The sequence below is a fragment of the Oncorhynchus keta genome, unplaced genomic scaffold, assembly GCF_023373465.1.
Source record: "Oncorhynchus keta strain PuntledgeMale-10-30-2019 unplaced genomic scaffold, Oket_V2 Un_contig_3602_pilon_pilon, whole genome shotgun sequence".
NCBI lineage: Eukaryota > Metazoa > Chordata > Actinopteri > Salmoniformes > Salmonidae > Oncorhynchus > Oncorhynchus keta.
The window spans coordinates 90,001-107,500 of NW_026287331.1; the positions used below are offsets into that span (position 1 = coordinate 90,001).

The following is a 17,500-nucleotide window of genomic DNA, read 5'->3' on the forward strand; positions in this document are numbered from 1 at the left end:
CACTGTAAGGTCTACTACACCTGTTGTATTCAGCATTTCACTGTAAGGTCTACTACACCTGTTGTATTCAGCATTTCACTGTAAGGTCTACTACACCTGTTGTATTCATCATTTCACTGTGAGGTCTACTACACCTGTTGTATTCAGCATTTCACTGTAAGGTCTACTACACGTGTTGTATTCAGCATTTCACTGTAAGGTCTACTACACCTGTTGTATTCGGCATTTCACTGTAAGGTCTACTACACCTGTTGTATTCAGCATTTCACTGTAAGGTCTACTACACCTGTTGTATTCAGCATTTCACTGTAAGGTCTACTACACCTGTTGTATTCAGCATTTCACTGTAAGGTCTACTACACCTGTTGTATTCAGCATTTCACTGTAAGGTCAACTACACCTGTTGTATTCAGCATTTCACTGTAAGGTCTACTACACCTGTTGTATTCAGCATTTCACTGTAAGGTCTACTACACCTGTTGTATTCAGCATTTCACTGTAAGGTCTACTACACCTGTTGTATTCAGCATTTCACTGTAAGGTCTACTACACCTGTTGTATTCAGCATTTCACTGTAAGGTCTACTACACCTGTTGTATTCAGCATTTCACTGTAAGGTCAACTACACCTGTTGTATTCAGCATTTCACTGTAAGGTCAACTACACCTGTTGTATTCAGCATTTCACTGTAAGGTCTACTACACCTGTTGTATTCAGCATTTCACTGTAAGGTCAACTACACCTGTTGTATTCAGCATTTCACTGTAAGGTCTACTACACCTGTTGTATTCAGCATTTCACTGTGAGGTCTACTACACCTGTTGTATTCAGCATTTCACTGTAAGGTCTACTAAACTTGTTGTATTCATCATTTCACTGTAAGGTCTACTACACCTGTTGTATTCAGCATTTCACTGTAAGGTCTACTACACCTGTTGTATTCAGCATTTCACTGTAAGGTCTACTACACCTGTTGTATTCAGCATTTCACTGTAAGGTCTACTACACCTGTTGTATTCAGCATTTCACTGTAAGGTCTACTACACCTGTTGTATTCATCATTTCACTGTAAGGTCTACTACACCTGTTGTATTCAGCATTTCACTGTAAGGTCTACTACACCTGTTGTATTCAGCATTTCACTGTAAGGTCTACTACACCTGTTGTATTCAGCATTTCACTGTAAGGTCTACTACACCTGTTGTATTCAGCATTTCACTGTAAGGTCTACTACACCTGTTGTATTCAGCATTTCACTGTAAGGTCTACTACACCTGTTGTATTCATCATTTCACTGTAAGGTCTACTACACCTGTTGTATTCAGCATTTCACTGTAAGGTCTACTACACCTGTTGTATTCAGCATTTCACTGTAAGGTCTACTACACCTGTTGTATTCAGCATTTCACTGTAAGGTCTACTACACCTGTTGTATTCAGCATTTCACTGTAAGGTCTACTACACCTGTTGTATTCAGCATTTCACTGTAATGTCTACTACACCTGTTGTATTCAGCATTTCACTGTAAGGTCTACTACACCTGTTATATTAAGCATTTCACTGTAAGGTCTACTACACCTGTTGTATTCAGCATTTCACTGTAAGGTCTACTGTTGTATTCAGCATTTCACTGTAAGGTATACTACACCTGTTGTATTCAGCATTTCACTGTAAGGTCTACTGCACCTGTTGTATTCAGCATTTCACTGTAAGGTCTACTACACCTGTTGTATTCAGCATTTCACTGTAAGGTCAACTACACCTGTTGTATTCAGCATTTCACTGTAAGGTCTACTACACCTGTTGTATTCAGCATTCCACTGTGAGGTCAACTACACCTGTTGTATTCAGCATTTCACTGTAAGGTCTACTACACCTGTTGTATTCAGCATTTCACTGTAAGGTCTACTACACCTGTTGTATTCAGCATTTCACTGTAAGGTCTACTACACCTGTTGTATTCATCATTTCACTGTAAGGTCTACTACACCTGTTGTATTCAGCATTTCACTGTAAGGTCTACTACACCTGTTGTATTCAGCATTTCACTGTAAGGTCTACTACACCTGTTGTATTCAGCATTTCACTGTAAGGTCTACTACACCTGTTGTATTCAGCATTTCACTGTAAGGTCTACTACACCTGTTGTATTCAGCATTTCACTGTAAGGTCTACTACACCTGTTGTATTCATCATTTCACTGTAAGGTCTACTACACCTGTTGTATTCAGCATTTCACTGTAAGGTCTACTACACCTGTTGTATTCAGCATTTCACTGTAAGGTCTACTACACCTGTTGTATTCAGCATTTCACTGTAAGGTCTACTACACCTGTTGTATTCAGCATTTCACTGTAAGGTCTACTACACCTGTTGTATTCAGCATTTCACTGTAATGTCTACTACACCTGTTGTATTCAGCATTTCACTGTAAGGTCTACTACACCTGTTATATTAAGCATTTCACTGTAAGGTCTACTACACCTGTTGTATTCAGCATTTCACTGTAAGGTCTACTGTTGTATTCAGCATTTCACTGTAAGGTATACTACACCTGTTGTATTCAGCATTTCACTGTAAGGTCTACTGCACCTGTTGTATTCAGCATTTCACTGTAAGGTCTACTACACCTGTTGTATTCAGCATTTCACTGTAAGGTCTACTACACCTGTTGTATTCAGCATTTCACTGTAAGGTCTACTACACCTGTTGTATTCAGCATTTCACTTTAAGGTTCAACTACACCTGTTGTATTCAGCATTTCACTGTAAGGTCTACTACACCTGTTGTATTCAGCATTTCACTGTAAGGTCTACTACACCTGTTGTATTCAGCATTTCACTGTAATGTCTACTACACCTGTTGTATTCAGCATTTCACTGTAAGGTCTACTACACCTGTTATATTAAGCATTTCACTGTAAGGTCTACTACACCTGTTGTATTCAGCATTTCACTGTAAGGTCTACTGTTGTATTCAGCATTTCACTGTAAGGTCTACTACACCTGTTATATTAAGCATTTCACTGTAAGGTCTACTACACCTGTTGTATTCAGCATTTCACTGTAAGGTCTACTGTTGTATTCAGCATTTCACTGTAAGGTCTACTACACCTGTTGTATTCAGCATTTCACTATAAGGTGCACCTGTTGTATTCAGCATTTCACTGTAAGGTCTACTACACCTGTTGTATTCAGCATTTCACTGTAAGGTCTACTACACCTGTTGTATTCAGCATTTCACTGTAAGGTCTACTACACCTGTTGTATTCAGCATTTCACTGTAAGGTCTACTACACCTGTTGTATTCAGCATTTCACTGTAAGGTCTACTACACCTGTTGTATTCAGCATTTCACTGTGAGGTCTACTACACCTGTTGTATTCAGCATTTCACTGTAAGGTCTACTACACCTGTTGTATTCAGCATTTCACTATAAGGTCTACTGCACCTGTTGTATTCAGCATTTCACTGTAAGGTCTACTGCACCTGTTGTATTCAGCATTTCACTGTAAGGTATACTACACCTGTTGTATTCAGCATTTCACTGTAAGGTCTACTGCACCTGTTGTATTCAGCATTTCACTGTAAGGTCTACTACACCTGTTGTATTCAGCATTTCACTGTAAGGTCTACTGCACCTGTTGTATTCAGCATTTCACTGTAAGGTCTACACTTAGAAACTAACATGGAACAAGACTCAAGTTTAAATACATTCATTCAATTAAATGAAATACATTTCATAAAACCTAATTGAAATGTGAAATGACAAAGTCAAAAGAATTCAAATCATCACATTTTATTGGTCACAATAAAACCAATAAAATGTGATGATCTGATTTCTTCAATAGTAGAGTTCATATAGAACTATAAACCCTCAATCAATGAAAATAAGTTGTTAGTAGTTACAGTCTTGTCTCATCGCTCGAACCCAGAGTCTCTGGTGGCTCAGCAGGCGCTGCGAGGCAGTGCCACCCGGGAGACTCAGCAGGCGCTGCGAGGCAGTGCCACCCGGGAGGCTCAGCAGGCGCTGCGAGGCAGTGCCACCCGGGAGGCTCAGCAGGCGCTGCGAGGCAGTGCCACCCGGGAGGCTCAGCAGGCGCTGCGAGGCAGTGCCACCCGGGAGACTCAGCAGGCGCTGCGAGGCAGTGCCACCCGGGAGACTCAGCAGGCGCTGCGAGGCAGTGCCACCGGGAGGCTCAGCAGGCGCTGTGAAGCAGTGCCACCCGGGAGGCTCAGCAGGCGCTGCGAGGCAGTGCCACCCGGGAGACTCAGCAGGCGCTGCGAGGCAGTGCCACCCGGGAGGCCAGCAGGCGCTGGGAGGCTCAGTGCCAGGCGCTGGGAGTGCCACCTGGGAGACTCAGGCGCTGCGAGGCAGTGCCACCGGGAGGCTCAGCAGGCGCTGTGAAGCAGTGCCACCCGGGAGGCTCAGCAGGCGCTGTGAAGCAGTGCCACCCGGGAGGCTCAGCAGGCGCTGCGAGGCAGTGCCACCCGGGAGACTCAGCAGGCGCTGCGAGGCAGTGCCACCCGGGAGGCTCAGCAGGCGCTGCGAGGCAGTGCCACCCGGGAGGCTCAGCAGGCGCTGCGAGGCAGTGCCACCCGGGAGGCTCAGCAGGCGCTGCGAGGCAGTGCCACCCGGGAGACTCAGCAGGCGCTGCGAGGCAGTGCCACCCGGGAGACTCAGCAGGCGCTGTGAGGCAGTGCCACCCGGGAGGCTCAGCAGGCGCTGTGAGGCAGTGCCACCCGGGAGGCTCAGCAGGCGCTGCGAGGCAGTGCCACCCGGGAGACTCAGCAGGCGCTGTGAGGCAGTGCCACCCGGGAGACTCAGCAGGCGCTGCGAGGCAGTGCCACCCGGGAGGCTCACAATCTGATTTTCTGGTTCTCCTACAATCCATTTGGTGCACATAACTTTTTTTCGCCATGGTATTGTTTTGTTCCGGTATCGAAGTCAAAATTCTGGCATCGTGACAACACTAGCGTAATTGCTTGTATGGCTGTGTGTGTGTGTGTTTATGTGTGTGTGTGTGTTTATTTGTGTGTGTGTGTGTGTGTGTGTGTGTGTGTGTGTGTGTGTGTGTGTGTGTGTGTGTGTGTGTGTGTGTGTGTGTGTGTGTGTGTGTGTATGTGTGTGTGTGTGTGTATAACTGTACTATGTTGATACCTGTACAGGTCCATGGTCTGGATGCAGATACCTGGAAGAAGGTGGATATTGTTCACATCGACATCGCAGACCGCAGCCAGGTGGATACCAAGGTAAACAGACACACACACAGTCAGGTGGATACCAAGGTAAACAGACACACCACAGCCAGGTGGATACCAAGGTAAACAGACACACCACAGTCAGGTGGATACCAAGGTAAACAGACACACCACAGCCAGGTGGATACCAAGGTAAACAGACACACCACAGCCAGGTGGATACCAAGGTAAACAGACACACCACAGCCAGGTGGATACCAAGGTAAACAGACACACCACAGTCAGGTGGATACCAAGGTAAACAGACACACCACAGCCAGGTGGATACCAAGGTAAACAGACACACCACAGTCAGGTGGATACCAAGGTAAACAGACACACCACAGCCAGGTGGATACCAAGGTAAACAGTCAGACACACAGTCAGGTGGATACCAAGGTAAACAGACACACCACAGCCAGGTGGATACCAAGGTAAACAGACACACCACAGCCAGGTGGATACCAAGGTAAACAGTCACACCGCAGTCAGGTGGATACCAAGGTAAACAGACACACCACAGTCAGGTGGTTACCAAGGTAAACAGACACACCACAGCCAGGTGGATACCAAGGTAAACAGTCACACACACAGTCAGGTGGATACCAAGGTAAACAGACACACCACAGCCAGGTGGATACCAAGGTAAACAGACACACCACAGCCAGGTGGATACCAAGGTAAACAGACACACCACAGCCAGGTGGATACCAAGGTAAACAGACACACACACCACAGTCAGGTGGATACCAAGGTAAACAGACACACCACAGTCAGGTGGATACCAAGGTAAACAGACACACCACAGCCAGGTGGATACCAAGGTAAACAGACACACCACAGTCAGGTGGATACCAAGGTAAACAGACACACACACCACAGCCAGGTGGATACCAAGGTAAACAGACACACCACAGCCAGGTGGATACCAAGGTAAACAGACACACCACAGCCAGGTGGATACCAAGGTAAACAGACACACCACAGCCAGGTGGATACCAAGGTAAACAGTCACACCACAGCCAGGTGGATAGGAAGGTAAACACTAATGATTTGTATAGAAGACTTGATGATTCAGTACATGGATTTGTCTCGGCACTCCCTTGTTCCTGGTTCACTACCCCAGGGTTTCCCTTCTCCCCTGGGTCCTGGGCCCTTCTCCCCTGGGTCCTGTGCCCTTCTCCCCTGTGTCCTGGGCCCTTCTCCCCTGGGTCCTGTGCCCTTCTCCCCTGGGTCCTGTGCCCTTCTCCCCTGGGTCCTGTGCCCTTCTCCCCTGGGTCCTGCTAAATGTAAGTATAGAGTCAAATTGGAGTCGCAATTCAACGGCTCAGACACGAGAGGTATGTGGCAGGGTCTACAGTCAATCACAGACTATAAAAGGAAAACCAGCCCCGTCGCGGACCAGGATGTCTTGCTCCTAGACAGACTAAACAACTTCTTTGCTTGCTCGCTTTGAGGACAACACAGTACCACCGATACGGCCCGCTACCAAAATCTGCAGGACCAGACGGCATCCTCAGACCAGCTGGCTGGTGTGTTTACGGACATATTCAATCAATCCTTGTCCCAGTCTGCTGTCCCCACATGCTTCAATAGGGCCGCCATTGTTCCTGTTCCCAAGAAAGCTAAGGGAACTGAGCTTAATGATATCTTTTTTATTTTACCTTTATTTAACTAGGCAAGTCAGTTAAGAACAAATTCTTATTTTCAATGACGGCCTAGGAACAGTGGATTAACTGCCTGTTCAGGGGCAGAACGGCAGATTTGTACCTTGTCAGCTCAGGGGTTTGAACTTGCAACCTTCCGGTTACTAGTCCAACGCTCTAACCACTAGGCTACACTGCCGCCCCGTAGCACTCACTTCCGTCATCATGAAGTGCTTTGAGAGACTAGTCAAGGACCATATCACCTCCACCCTACCTGACACCCTAGACCCACTCCAATTTGCTTACCGCCCAAATATGTCCACAGACGACACAATCTCAACCACACTGCACACTGCCCTAACCCATCTGGACAAGAGGAATACCTATGTGAGAATGCTGTTCATCGATTACAGCTAAGCATTCAACACCATAGTACCCTCCAAACTCGTCATCAAGCTCAAGACCCTGGGTCTCGACCCCGAACCGGTGCAACATGGTCCTGGACTTCCAGACTGGCTGCACCCATGTGGTGAAGGTAGGGAACAACATCTCCTCCCCGCTGATCCTCAACACTGGGGCCCCACAAGGGTGCGTTCTCAACCCTCTCCTGTACTCCCTGTTCACCCACGACTGCGTGGCCATGCAGGCCTCCAACTCAATCATCAAGTTTGCAGACGACACAACAGTAGTGGGCTTAATTACCAACAATGACGAGACCCTACAGGGAGGAGGTGTGGTGTCAGGAAAGTAACCTCACACTCAACGTCAACAAAACAAAGGAGATAATCGTGGACTTCATGAAACAGCAGAGGGAGCAGCCCCCTATCCACATCGATGGGACAGTAGTGGAGAGGGTGGAAAGTTTTAAGTTCCTCGGGATACACATCACAGACATACTGAATTGGTCCACCAACACAGACAGCATCAGGAGGCTGAAGAGATTTGGCTTGTAACCAAAAACACTCACACACTTTTACAGATGCACAATCGAGAGCATTCTGTCGGGCTGTATCACCGCCTGGTACGGCAACTGTACAGCCCTCAACCGTAAGGCTCTCCAGAGGGTAGTGAGGTCTGCACAACGCATCACCGGGGGCAAACTACCTGCCCTCTGGACACCTACACCACCCGATGTTACAGGAAGGCCAAAAAGATAAACAAGGACAACAACCACCCGAGCCACTGCCTGTTCACCCCTCTATCATCCAGAAGGCGAGGTCAGTACAGGTGCATCAAAGCTGGGACCGAGAGACTGAAAAACAGCTTCTATCTCAAGGCCATCAGACTGTTAAACATACTGACTAAACTCCAGCCACTTTAATAATGGAAAAATTCATGTAATAAATGTATCACGAGTCACTTTAAACAATGCCACTTCATATAATGTTTACATACCCTACATTAGTCATCTCATATGTATATACTGTACTCTATATCATCTACTGCATCTTGTTTACATACCCTACATTACTCATCTCATATGTATATACTGTACTCTATATCATCTACTGCATCTTGTTTACATACCCTACATTACTCATCTCATATGTATATACTGTACTCTCTACCATCTACTGCATCTTATTTACATACCCTACATTACTCATCTCATATGTATTTACTGTACTCTCTATCATCTACTGCATCTTGTTTACATACCCAATTACTCATCTCATATGTATATACTGTACTCTCTATCATCTCCCTGCATCTTGTTTACATACCCTACATTACTCATCTCATATGTATTTACTGTACTCTCTATCATCTACTGCATCTTGTTTCATACCCTACATTACTCATCTCATATGTATTTACTTACTCTCTACCATCTACTGCATCTTGTTTACATCTCCTACATTACTCATCTCTTATGTATATACTGTAGTCTGTATCATCTACTGCATCTTTAATGTCTTCTCTGCCATTCAATCATTTTTATTTTTTATATACATATTCTCATTCATCCCCCAATCATTGACTCATCAATTGCAGTCCCTGTGTTTGCCCAAACTCTCTCTTTGTTCTCTCTTTTCCTTATCTTCTTTACTTAGATTCCCTCTGTCTCTCTTTTTCCTCCCTATCTTTCTGACTTCTCTCTCCCTCTTTCTCTCTACACTCTACATTACTCATCTCTTATGTATATACTGTAGTCTGACCATCTACTGCATCTTGCCTATGCCGTTGGGACCATTCATATATTTTTATTTTTATGTACATATTCTCATTCATTCCTTTACACTTGTGTGTGTATAAGGTAGTTGTTGTGAAATTGTTATGTTAGATTACTCGTTGGATATTACTGCATTGTTGGAACTAGAAGCACAAGCATTTCACTACACTCACATTAACATCTGCTAACCATGTGTATGTGACCAATAACATCTGCTAACCGTGTGACCAATAACATCTGCTAATCGTGTGACCAATAACATCTGCTAACCGTGTGACCAATAACATCTGCTAACCGTGTGACCAATAACATCTGCTAACCGTGTGACCAATAACATCTGCTAATCGTGTGACCAATAACATCTGCTAATCGTGTGACCAATAACATCTGCTAACCGTGTGACCAATAACATCTGCTAACCGTGTGACCAATAACATCTGCTGACCATGTATGTGACCAATAACATCTGCTAACCGTGTGACCAATAACATCTGCTAAATCGTGTGACCAATAACATCTGCTAATCGTGTGACCAATAACATCTGCTAACCATGTGTATGTGACCAATAACATCTGCTAACCATGTGTATGTGACCAATAACATCTGCTAACCATGTGTATGTGACCAATAACATCTGCTAACCATGTGTATGTGACCAATAACATCTGCTAATCGTGTGACCAATAACATCTGCTAACCGTGTGACCAATAACATCTGCTAACCGTGTGACCAATAACATCTGCTAACCATGTGTATGTGACCAATAACATCTGCTAACCATGTGTATGTGACCAATAACATCTGCTAACCATGTGTATGTGACCAATTAAAAAACTGATTTGCATCTCAGTTTCCACCTTATTTTGTGGGCAGTGAGCACATAGCCTGTCTTCTCTTGAGAGCCAGGTCTGCCTAGGGCGGCCTTTCTCAATAGCAAGGCTCTGCTCACTGAGTCTGTACATAGTCAACACTTTCCTTAAGTTTGTGCCTGTCACAGGGGTCAGGTATTCTGCTACTCTGTACTCTCTGTTTAGGGACAAATAGCATTCTAGTTTTTTCTGTTTCCTTGTTAATTATTTGTAATGTGTCAAGTAATTATCTTTTTGTTTTCTCATGATTTGATTGGGTCTAATTGTGTTGCTGTCCTGGGGCTCTGTGGGGTATGGTTGTGTTTGTGAACAGAGCCCCAGGACCAGCTTGCTGAGGGGACTCTTCTCCAGGTTCATCTCTCTGTAGGTGATGGCTTTGTTATGGAAGGTTTGTGAATCGCTTCCTTTTAGGTGGTCGTAGAATTTAACGGCTCTTTTCTGGATTTTGATAATTAGTGGGTATTGGCCTAATTCTGCTCTGCATGCATTATTTGGTGTTTTACGTTGTACACAGAATATATTATTGCAGTATTTGGCATGCAGAGTCTCAATTTGGTGAATTCCTGGTTGGTGATCAGACCCCAGACCTCACAACCATAAGGGGAAATGGGTTCTATGACTGATTCAAGTATTTTTTGCCAGATCCTAATTGGTATGTCAAATTGTATATTCCTTTTGTTCACATAGAAGGCCCTTCTTGCCTTGTCTCTCAGATCATTCAAAGCTTTGTGGAAGTTACCTGTGGCGCTGATGTTAATGCAGAGGTACAGTATCTGTCAACAGTTTTTACACACCTGTGTTTGCAAAGTTGTCGTCAAGGCATAAGGGTGCCTACTTTGAAGAATCTAAAATATAAAATATATTTTGATTTGTTTAATACTTTTTTGGTTACTAAATGATTCCATATGTGTTATTTCATAGTTTTGATGTCTTCACTATTATTCTACAATGTAGAAAATAGTACAAATAACAAAATAACATTGAATGAGTAGGTGTGTCCCAACTTTTGACTGCTACTGTATGTCTAGTTTTTTTTGATACACTGCCGATTTTGCAGGTTTTCCTACTTACAAAGCATGTAGAGGTCTGTAATTTTTTATCATAGTTACACTTCAACTGTGAGAAACAAAAATCCAGAAAAACACATTGTCTGATTTTTAATTAATTAATTTTCATTTTATTGCATGATATAAGTATTTGATCACCTACCAACCAGTAACAATTCCGGCTCTCACAGACCTGTTAGTTTTTCTTTAAGAAGCCCTCCTGTTCTCCACTCATTACCTGTATTAACTGCACCTGTTTGAACTCGTTACCTGTATAAAAGACACCCGTCCACACACTCAATCAAACAGACTCCAACCTCTCCACAATGGCCCAGACCAGGGATCTGTGTAAGGACATCAGGGATAAAATTGTAGACCTGCATAAGGCTGGGATGGGCTACAGGACAATAGGCAAGCAGCTTGGTGAGAAGGCAACAACTGTTGGCGCAATAATTAGAAAATGGAAGAAGTTCAAACACCTGGGGCTGGGGCTCCGTGCAAGATCTCACCTCGTGGGGCATCAATGACCATGAGGATGGTGAGGGATCAGCCCAGAACTACACGGCAGGACCTGGTCAATGACCTGAAGAGAGCTGGGACCACAGTCTCAAAGAAAACCATTCGTAACACACTACGCCTTCATGGATTAAAATCTGCAGCGCACGCAAGGTCCCCCTGCTCAAGCCAAGGTCCCCCTGCTCAAGCCAAGGTCCCCCTGCTCAAGCCAGCGCATGTCCAGGCCCGTCTGAAGTTTGCCAATGACCATCTGAATGATCGAGAGGAGGAATGGGAGAAGGTCATGTGGTCTGATGAGACATAGAGCTTTTTGGTCTAAACTCCACTCGCCGTGTTTGGAGGAAGAAGAAGAAGGATGAGTACAACCCCAAGAACACCATCCCAACCGTGAAGCATGGAGGTAGAAACATCATTCTTTGGGGATGCTTTTCTGCAAAGGGGACAGGACGACTGCACCGTATTGAGGGGAGGATGGATGGGGCCATGTATCGCGAGATCTTGGCCAACAACCTCCTTCCCTCAGTGAGAGCTTTGAAGATGGGTCGTGGCTGGGTCTTCTAGCATGACAACGACCCGAAACACACAGCCAGGGCAACTAAGGAGTGGCTCCGTAAGAAGCATCTCAAGGTCCTGTAGTGGCCTAGCCAGTCTCCAGACCTGGACCCAGTAGAAAATCTTTGGAGGGAGCTGAAAGTCCGTATTGCCCAGCGACAGCCCCGAAACCTGAAGGATCTGGAGAAGGTCTGTATGGAGGAGTGGGCCAACATCCCTGCTGCAGTGTGTGCAAACCTGGTCAAGAACTACAGGAAACGTATGATCTCTGTAATTGCAAACAAAGGTTTCTGTACCAAATATTAAGTTCTGCTTATCAAATACGTATGTCATGCAATAAAATGCCAATTAATTACTTAAAAATCATACAATGTGATTTTCTGTATTTTTGTTTTAGATTCCGTCTCTCACAGTTGAAGTGTACCTATGATAAAAATATAGACCTCTACATGCTTTGTAAGTAGGAAACCCTGCAAAATCGTCAGTGTATCAAATACTTGTACTCCTCACTGTATATCTATATCGCTCTCTCTCTCTCTCTATATATATATATATATATATCTATATCTATATCGCTCTCTCTCTCTCTATATATATATATATATATATCTATATCGCTCTCTCTCTCTATATATATATATATATATATATATATATCTATATCGCTCTCTCTCTCTCTATCTATATATATATATATCTATATCGCTCTCTCTCTCTCTCTCTATATATATATATCTATATCGCTCGCTCTCTCTCTCTCTATCTATATATATCTATATATATCTATATCTATATCGCTCTCTCTCTCTCTATATATATATATATATATATATATATCGCTCTCTCTCTCTCTCTGTATATATACTGTATATCTATATCTATATCGCTCTCTCTCTCTCTCTCTCTATATATATATATATATATATATATATATATATATATATCTATATCGCTCGCTCTCTCTCTCTCTGTATATATACTGTATATCTATATCTCTCTCTCTCTCTCTCTCTCTCTCTCTCTCTCTCTCTCTCTCTCTCTCTGTATATATATATATATATATATATGCCTATATCTATATCGCTCTCTCTCTATATATCTCTCTCTCTCTCTCTCTCTCTCTCTCTCTCTCTCTCTCTCTATATATATATATATATATATATATATATATATATATCTATATCTCTCTCTCTCTCTCTGGGCCTATCTATATCTATATCGCTCTCTCTCTATATATCTATATCACTCTCTCTCTATATATATATATCTATATCACTCTCTCTCTCTCTATGATGTTTAGGTCAAGGTATGTATAGTGTATCTATATATATATTTATAGGTATGTATAGTGTTATGTGTGCACTAGGGCTACTGGCCCTAGAGGGAATGTCCTGGAAACTGGACCTTTTTTGGAACATCATTATTTTTGTCATACTGAGATTTACTGTCAGGGCCCAGGTCTGTCAGGGCCCAGGTCTGTCAGGGCCCAGGTCTGACAGGGCCCAGGTCTGTCAGAGCCCAGGTCTGTCAGTCAGGGCCCAGGTCTCAGAGAGGGCCCAGGTCTGTCAGGGCCCAGGTCTGTCAGAGCCCAGGTCTGTCAGAGCCCACAGGTCTGTCAGGGGCCCCCAGGTCTGTCAGAGCCCAGGTCTGTCAGGGCCCAGGTCTGTCAGAGCCCAGGTCTGTCAGGGCCCAGGTCTGTCAGGGCCCAGGTCTGTCAGGGCCCAGGTCTGTCAGGGCCCAGGTCTGTCAGGGCCCAGGTCTGCCAGGGCCCAGGTCTGACAGGGCCCAGGTCTGTCAGGGCCCAGGTCTGACAGGGCCCAGGTCTGACAGGGCCCAGGTCTGTCAGGGCCCAGGTCTGTCAGGGCCCAGGTCTGTCAGGGCCCAGGTCTGTCAGGGCCCAGGTCTGTCAGGGCCCAGGTCTGTCAGGGCGGCCCTGTCGGGGCCCAGGTCTGTCAGGGCCCAGGTCTGTCAGGGCCCAGGTCTGTCAGGGGGCCCAGGTCTGTCAGGGCCCAGGTCTGTCAGGGCCCAGGTCTGAGGGCCCAGGTCTGAAGGTCTGTACAGAAGATCTGACAGGGCCCAGGTGCTGCTGTAGGGCCCAGGTCTGGTCTGTCAGGGACAGGGCCCAGGTCTGTCAGGGCCCAGGTCTGACAGAATCTGATCAGAAGATAGGACCAGCAAACAGTAGACATTTGACTTCAGATTCTAGTAGAGTGAGGCCGCGTGCTTCAGATTGTTCTCGTGCCCTCGCCAATTAGTTGATATATATGCTGAAGAGGGAGGGGCTTATCCTGCATCCCTGTCTCACACCACGGCCCTGTGGAAAGACATGTGTTTTTCTTCAATTTTAACCGAACACTTATTGTGTGTGTACATGGATTTTATAATGGGCCCAGGTCTGTCAGTATGTTATTCCCCCAACACCACTTTCCATCTATTTGTATAGCAGACCCTCATAACAAATTGAGTCCAAAGCTTTATTTTATATCAACAAAGCGTGAAAAGACTTTGCCTTTGTTTTGGTTGTTTGTTTCAGTCGCACGGTAATTTGGTGAAATCCAATTTGACATTTGCTCCCTCTGTCTCTCTCTCTCTTCATCCCTCTCTCTCCATCCATCCTCCTCTCTCTTTCTCTCCATCCATCCCTCTCTCTCTCTCTTCATCCCTCTCTCTCTCTCTCTCTCTTCATCCCTCTCTCTCATCCATCCTCCTCTCTCTTTCTCTCCATCCATCCCTCTCTCTCTCTCTCTTCATCCATCCCTCTCTCTCTCTCTCTTCATCCATCCCTCTCTCTCTCTCTCCATCCATCCCTCTCTCTCTCTCCATCCATCCCTCTCTCTCTTCATCCATCCCTCTCTCTCTCTCTTCATCCATCCCTCTCTCTCTCTCTTCTTCATCCCTCTCTCTCATCCATCCTCTCATCTCTTTCTCTCCATCCATCCCCTCTCTCTTTCTCTTCATCCATCCCTCTCTCTCTCTCTCTCCATCCATCCCTCTCTCTCTCTCTCTTCATCCATCCCTCTCTCTCTCTCTCTCCATCCATCCTCTCTCTCTCTCCATCCATCCCTCTCTCTCTCTCTCCATCCATCCCTCTCTCTCTCTCTCCATCCATCCTCTCTCTCTCTCTCCATCCATCCCTCTCTCTCTCTCCATCCATCCCTCTCTCTCTCTCTCTCTCCATCCATCCCTCTCTCCATCCATCCCTCTCTCTCTCTCTCTCCATCCATCCCTCTCTCTCTCTCCATCCATCCCTCTCTCTCTCCATCCATCCCTCTCTCTCTCTCTCCATCCATCCCTCTCTCTTTCTCTCCATCCATCCCTCTCTCTCTTCATCCATCCCTCTCTCTCTCTCTCTCTTCATCCATCTCCAGGACTACAAGCCGGAGGAGGACCCCTCTAAGTTTAAGTCAGTGAAGACTGGAAGAGGCCCACTTGGACCGGACTGGAAGGTACAGTAGAGGGTGTCTTTGTCTCAGCATTGGTCTGCGTGCGTACTAACTCCCTCAACATTACAGTACAATAAAACATACATGTGTGTGTGCGTGTGTGTGTGCGTGTGTGTGTGTGTGTGTGTGTGTGTGTGCGTGCGTGCGTGCGTGCGTGCGTGTGTGTGTGTGTGTGTGTGTGTGTGTGCAGTGGAACTGTGTGTGAAGACAGACTGTGTGTGTGTGTGCCTACAAACTGGTGACAGTCAAGTTGCGTGGTGGGGCCTGCAGAACAAAGTGAGAACTGCGTCCAGAAGGTACAGAGGTGATGACTGGGATGTGGTGTGCAGAAGGAACTCCCTAAGAAGACAGACTGCCCACACATGTGTGACAAACTGGTGACAGTCAAGTTCAAGTGGTGGGGCCTGCAGAACAAAGTGGAGAACTTCATCCAGAAGGTACAGAGGATGATGACTGGGATGATGGTGTGGAGAGGAGGGGTGAGGAAGGGGAGGGGAGGGGAGGAGGAGGAGAGGGAGGAGGGGGGGAGAGGAGGAGGTGAGGAGAGGAGAGAGGAGAGGAGAGGAGAGGAGTGAGGAGAGGAGAGGAGGGGGGACAAGAGAGGAGAGGAGGGGTGATGAAGGGGGATGAGAGGAGGAAGGGAGAGGAAGGGGGACGAGAGGAGGGGAGGGAAGGGGTGAGGAAGGGGGAGGAGAGGAGGTGAGGAGGGTTGAGGAGAAGTGAGGAGGGGTGAGGAGAGGAGGGTTGAGGAGAGGTGAGGAGAGGAGGAGGGGAAGTGAGGAGGGGTGAGGAAGGGAGGAGAGGAGGGGTGATGAAAGGGGATGAGAGGTGAGGAGAGTGAGGAAGGGGGACGAGAGGAGAGGGAGCGGGAGTAAGGGGGAGAGGAGGAGGGGAGAGGAGAGGTGAGGATGGGTGAGGAGAGGTGAGGAGGGTGAGGGAGGAGGTTGAGGAGAGGTGAGGAGGGGTGAGGAAGGGGGAGGAGAGGTGAGGAGAGGGGGGGAGGGAGAGGTGAGGAGGATTGAGTAAGGGGGACGAGAGGAGGGGTGAGGAGGGTTGAGGAGAGGTGAGGAGGGTTGAGGAGGGGTGAGGAGGGGTGAGGAGGGTTGAGGAGGGTTGAGGAGGGGTGAGGTGGGGTGAGGAGGGGTGAGGAGGGTTGAGAGGTATAAAGGTTGTGATGGTGACTGGATAAAAGCCATGAGACAGAGAACCAACCAGGCTGTATTCTCATTGACCAAAAGAGAGCACTCGCTCGCTCACTCACTCACTCACTCACTCACTCGCTCGCTCGCTCGCTCACTCACTCACTCACTCACTCACTCACTCACTCACTCACTCACTCACTCACTCAGTTGATTTACAGACTATTGATCGTCATTCAAGTCAAGTGGTAGATTGTGAGCCATTTTAGTTGACGAGTCTACACGGATTTAAAGCGAGGCTGGAGGACATAGCAACATGGAGTTGTTGCCTCATCTACGCTTTTTGGGGATTCCCCCGAGTTGAATTTCAGGAGTGAAGTTGATTTCTCATGTTCACCCGGAGAATGAGAACTCAGCCCCAGTCTCTATGTCTATATTGATTCATCCCCAGTCTCCATGTCTGTTCTGTATTTGTTGTTTGTTCTGACCTCTACTGGCCAGGTTGGGAGTTGCAGGGGCTAAATCACTTCCTGCTGTGGTTTCCAGTTTAGGGAAAGGGAAAGGGGGATACCAAGTCAGTTGTACAACTGAATGCGTTTATCTGAAATGTGTTTTCCGTATTCAAGCCAACCTCTCTGAATCAAGGTGGGGAGGCTGTCTTAATCTACGTTATATTATTACGTTATTATCTGACATGAAACAAAGACCCTAACCCTAACCCTAACCCTAACCCTAACATCCTCAACTAGGATGTCTCCTTTATCTCTCTCTTTGCTCTCCGTCCCTCCTTCCCTCTCAGCAAGAGAAGCGTCTGTTCACCAACTTCCACCGTCAGCTGTTCTGCTGGATCGACAAGTGGATCGAACTCACCATG

The 17,500-nt window shown here is 46.1% G+C and overlaps 1 protein-coding gene and 1 long non-coding RNA gene across 4 annotated transcripts in view; one reads left to right on the forward strand and one right to left on the reverse strand.

Moving 5' to 3' along the window:
- The window catches only part of LOC127924049 (phosphatidylinositol transfer protein alpha isoform-like), a gene marked incomplete at its 5' end in the record, with an annotated part of 42,682 nt that overhangs the window by 9,985 nt on the left and 15,197 nt on the right, over positions 1–17,500 (forward strand). The window contains 4 exons of the mRNA XM_052508386.1: positions 5,169–5,252; positions 15,413–15,490; positions 15,817–15,924; positions 17,426–17,500. The exon at positions 17,426–17,500 is cut by the window's right edge and continues 48 nt beyond it. Of these exons, the coding sequence (XP_052364346.1) occupies positions 5,169–5,252; positions 15,413–15,490; positions 15,817–15,924; positions 17,426–17,500 (345 nt within the window). The remainder of the gene's footprint in view (positions 1–5,168; positions 5,253–15,412; positions 15,491–15,816; positions 15,925–17,425) is intronic.
- Positions 537–3,427, reverse strand: LOC127924052 (uncharacterized). 3 transcript variants are annotated; one of them, XR_008116629.1, is made up of 3 exons: positions 3,223–3,427; positions 1,687–1,762; positions 537–628 (listed from the first exon to the last, which is right to left on the reverse strand). It is a non-coding gene; the product is annotated as an uncharacterized LOC127924052 (long non-coding RNA). The 3 variants fall into 3 exon arrangements; XR_008116628.1 differs by having other exon boundaries at positions 617–780; XR_008116627.1 differs by having other exon boundaries at positions 617–818.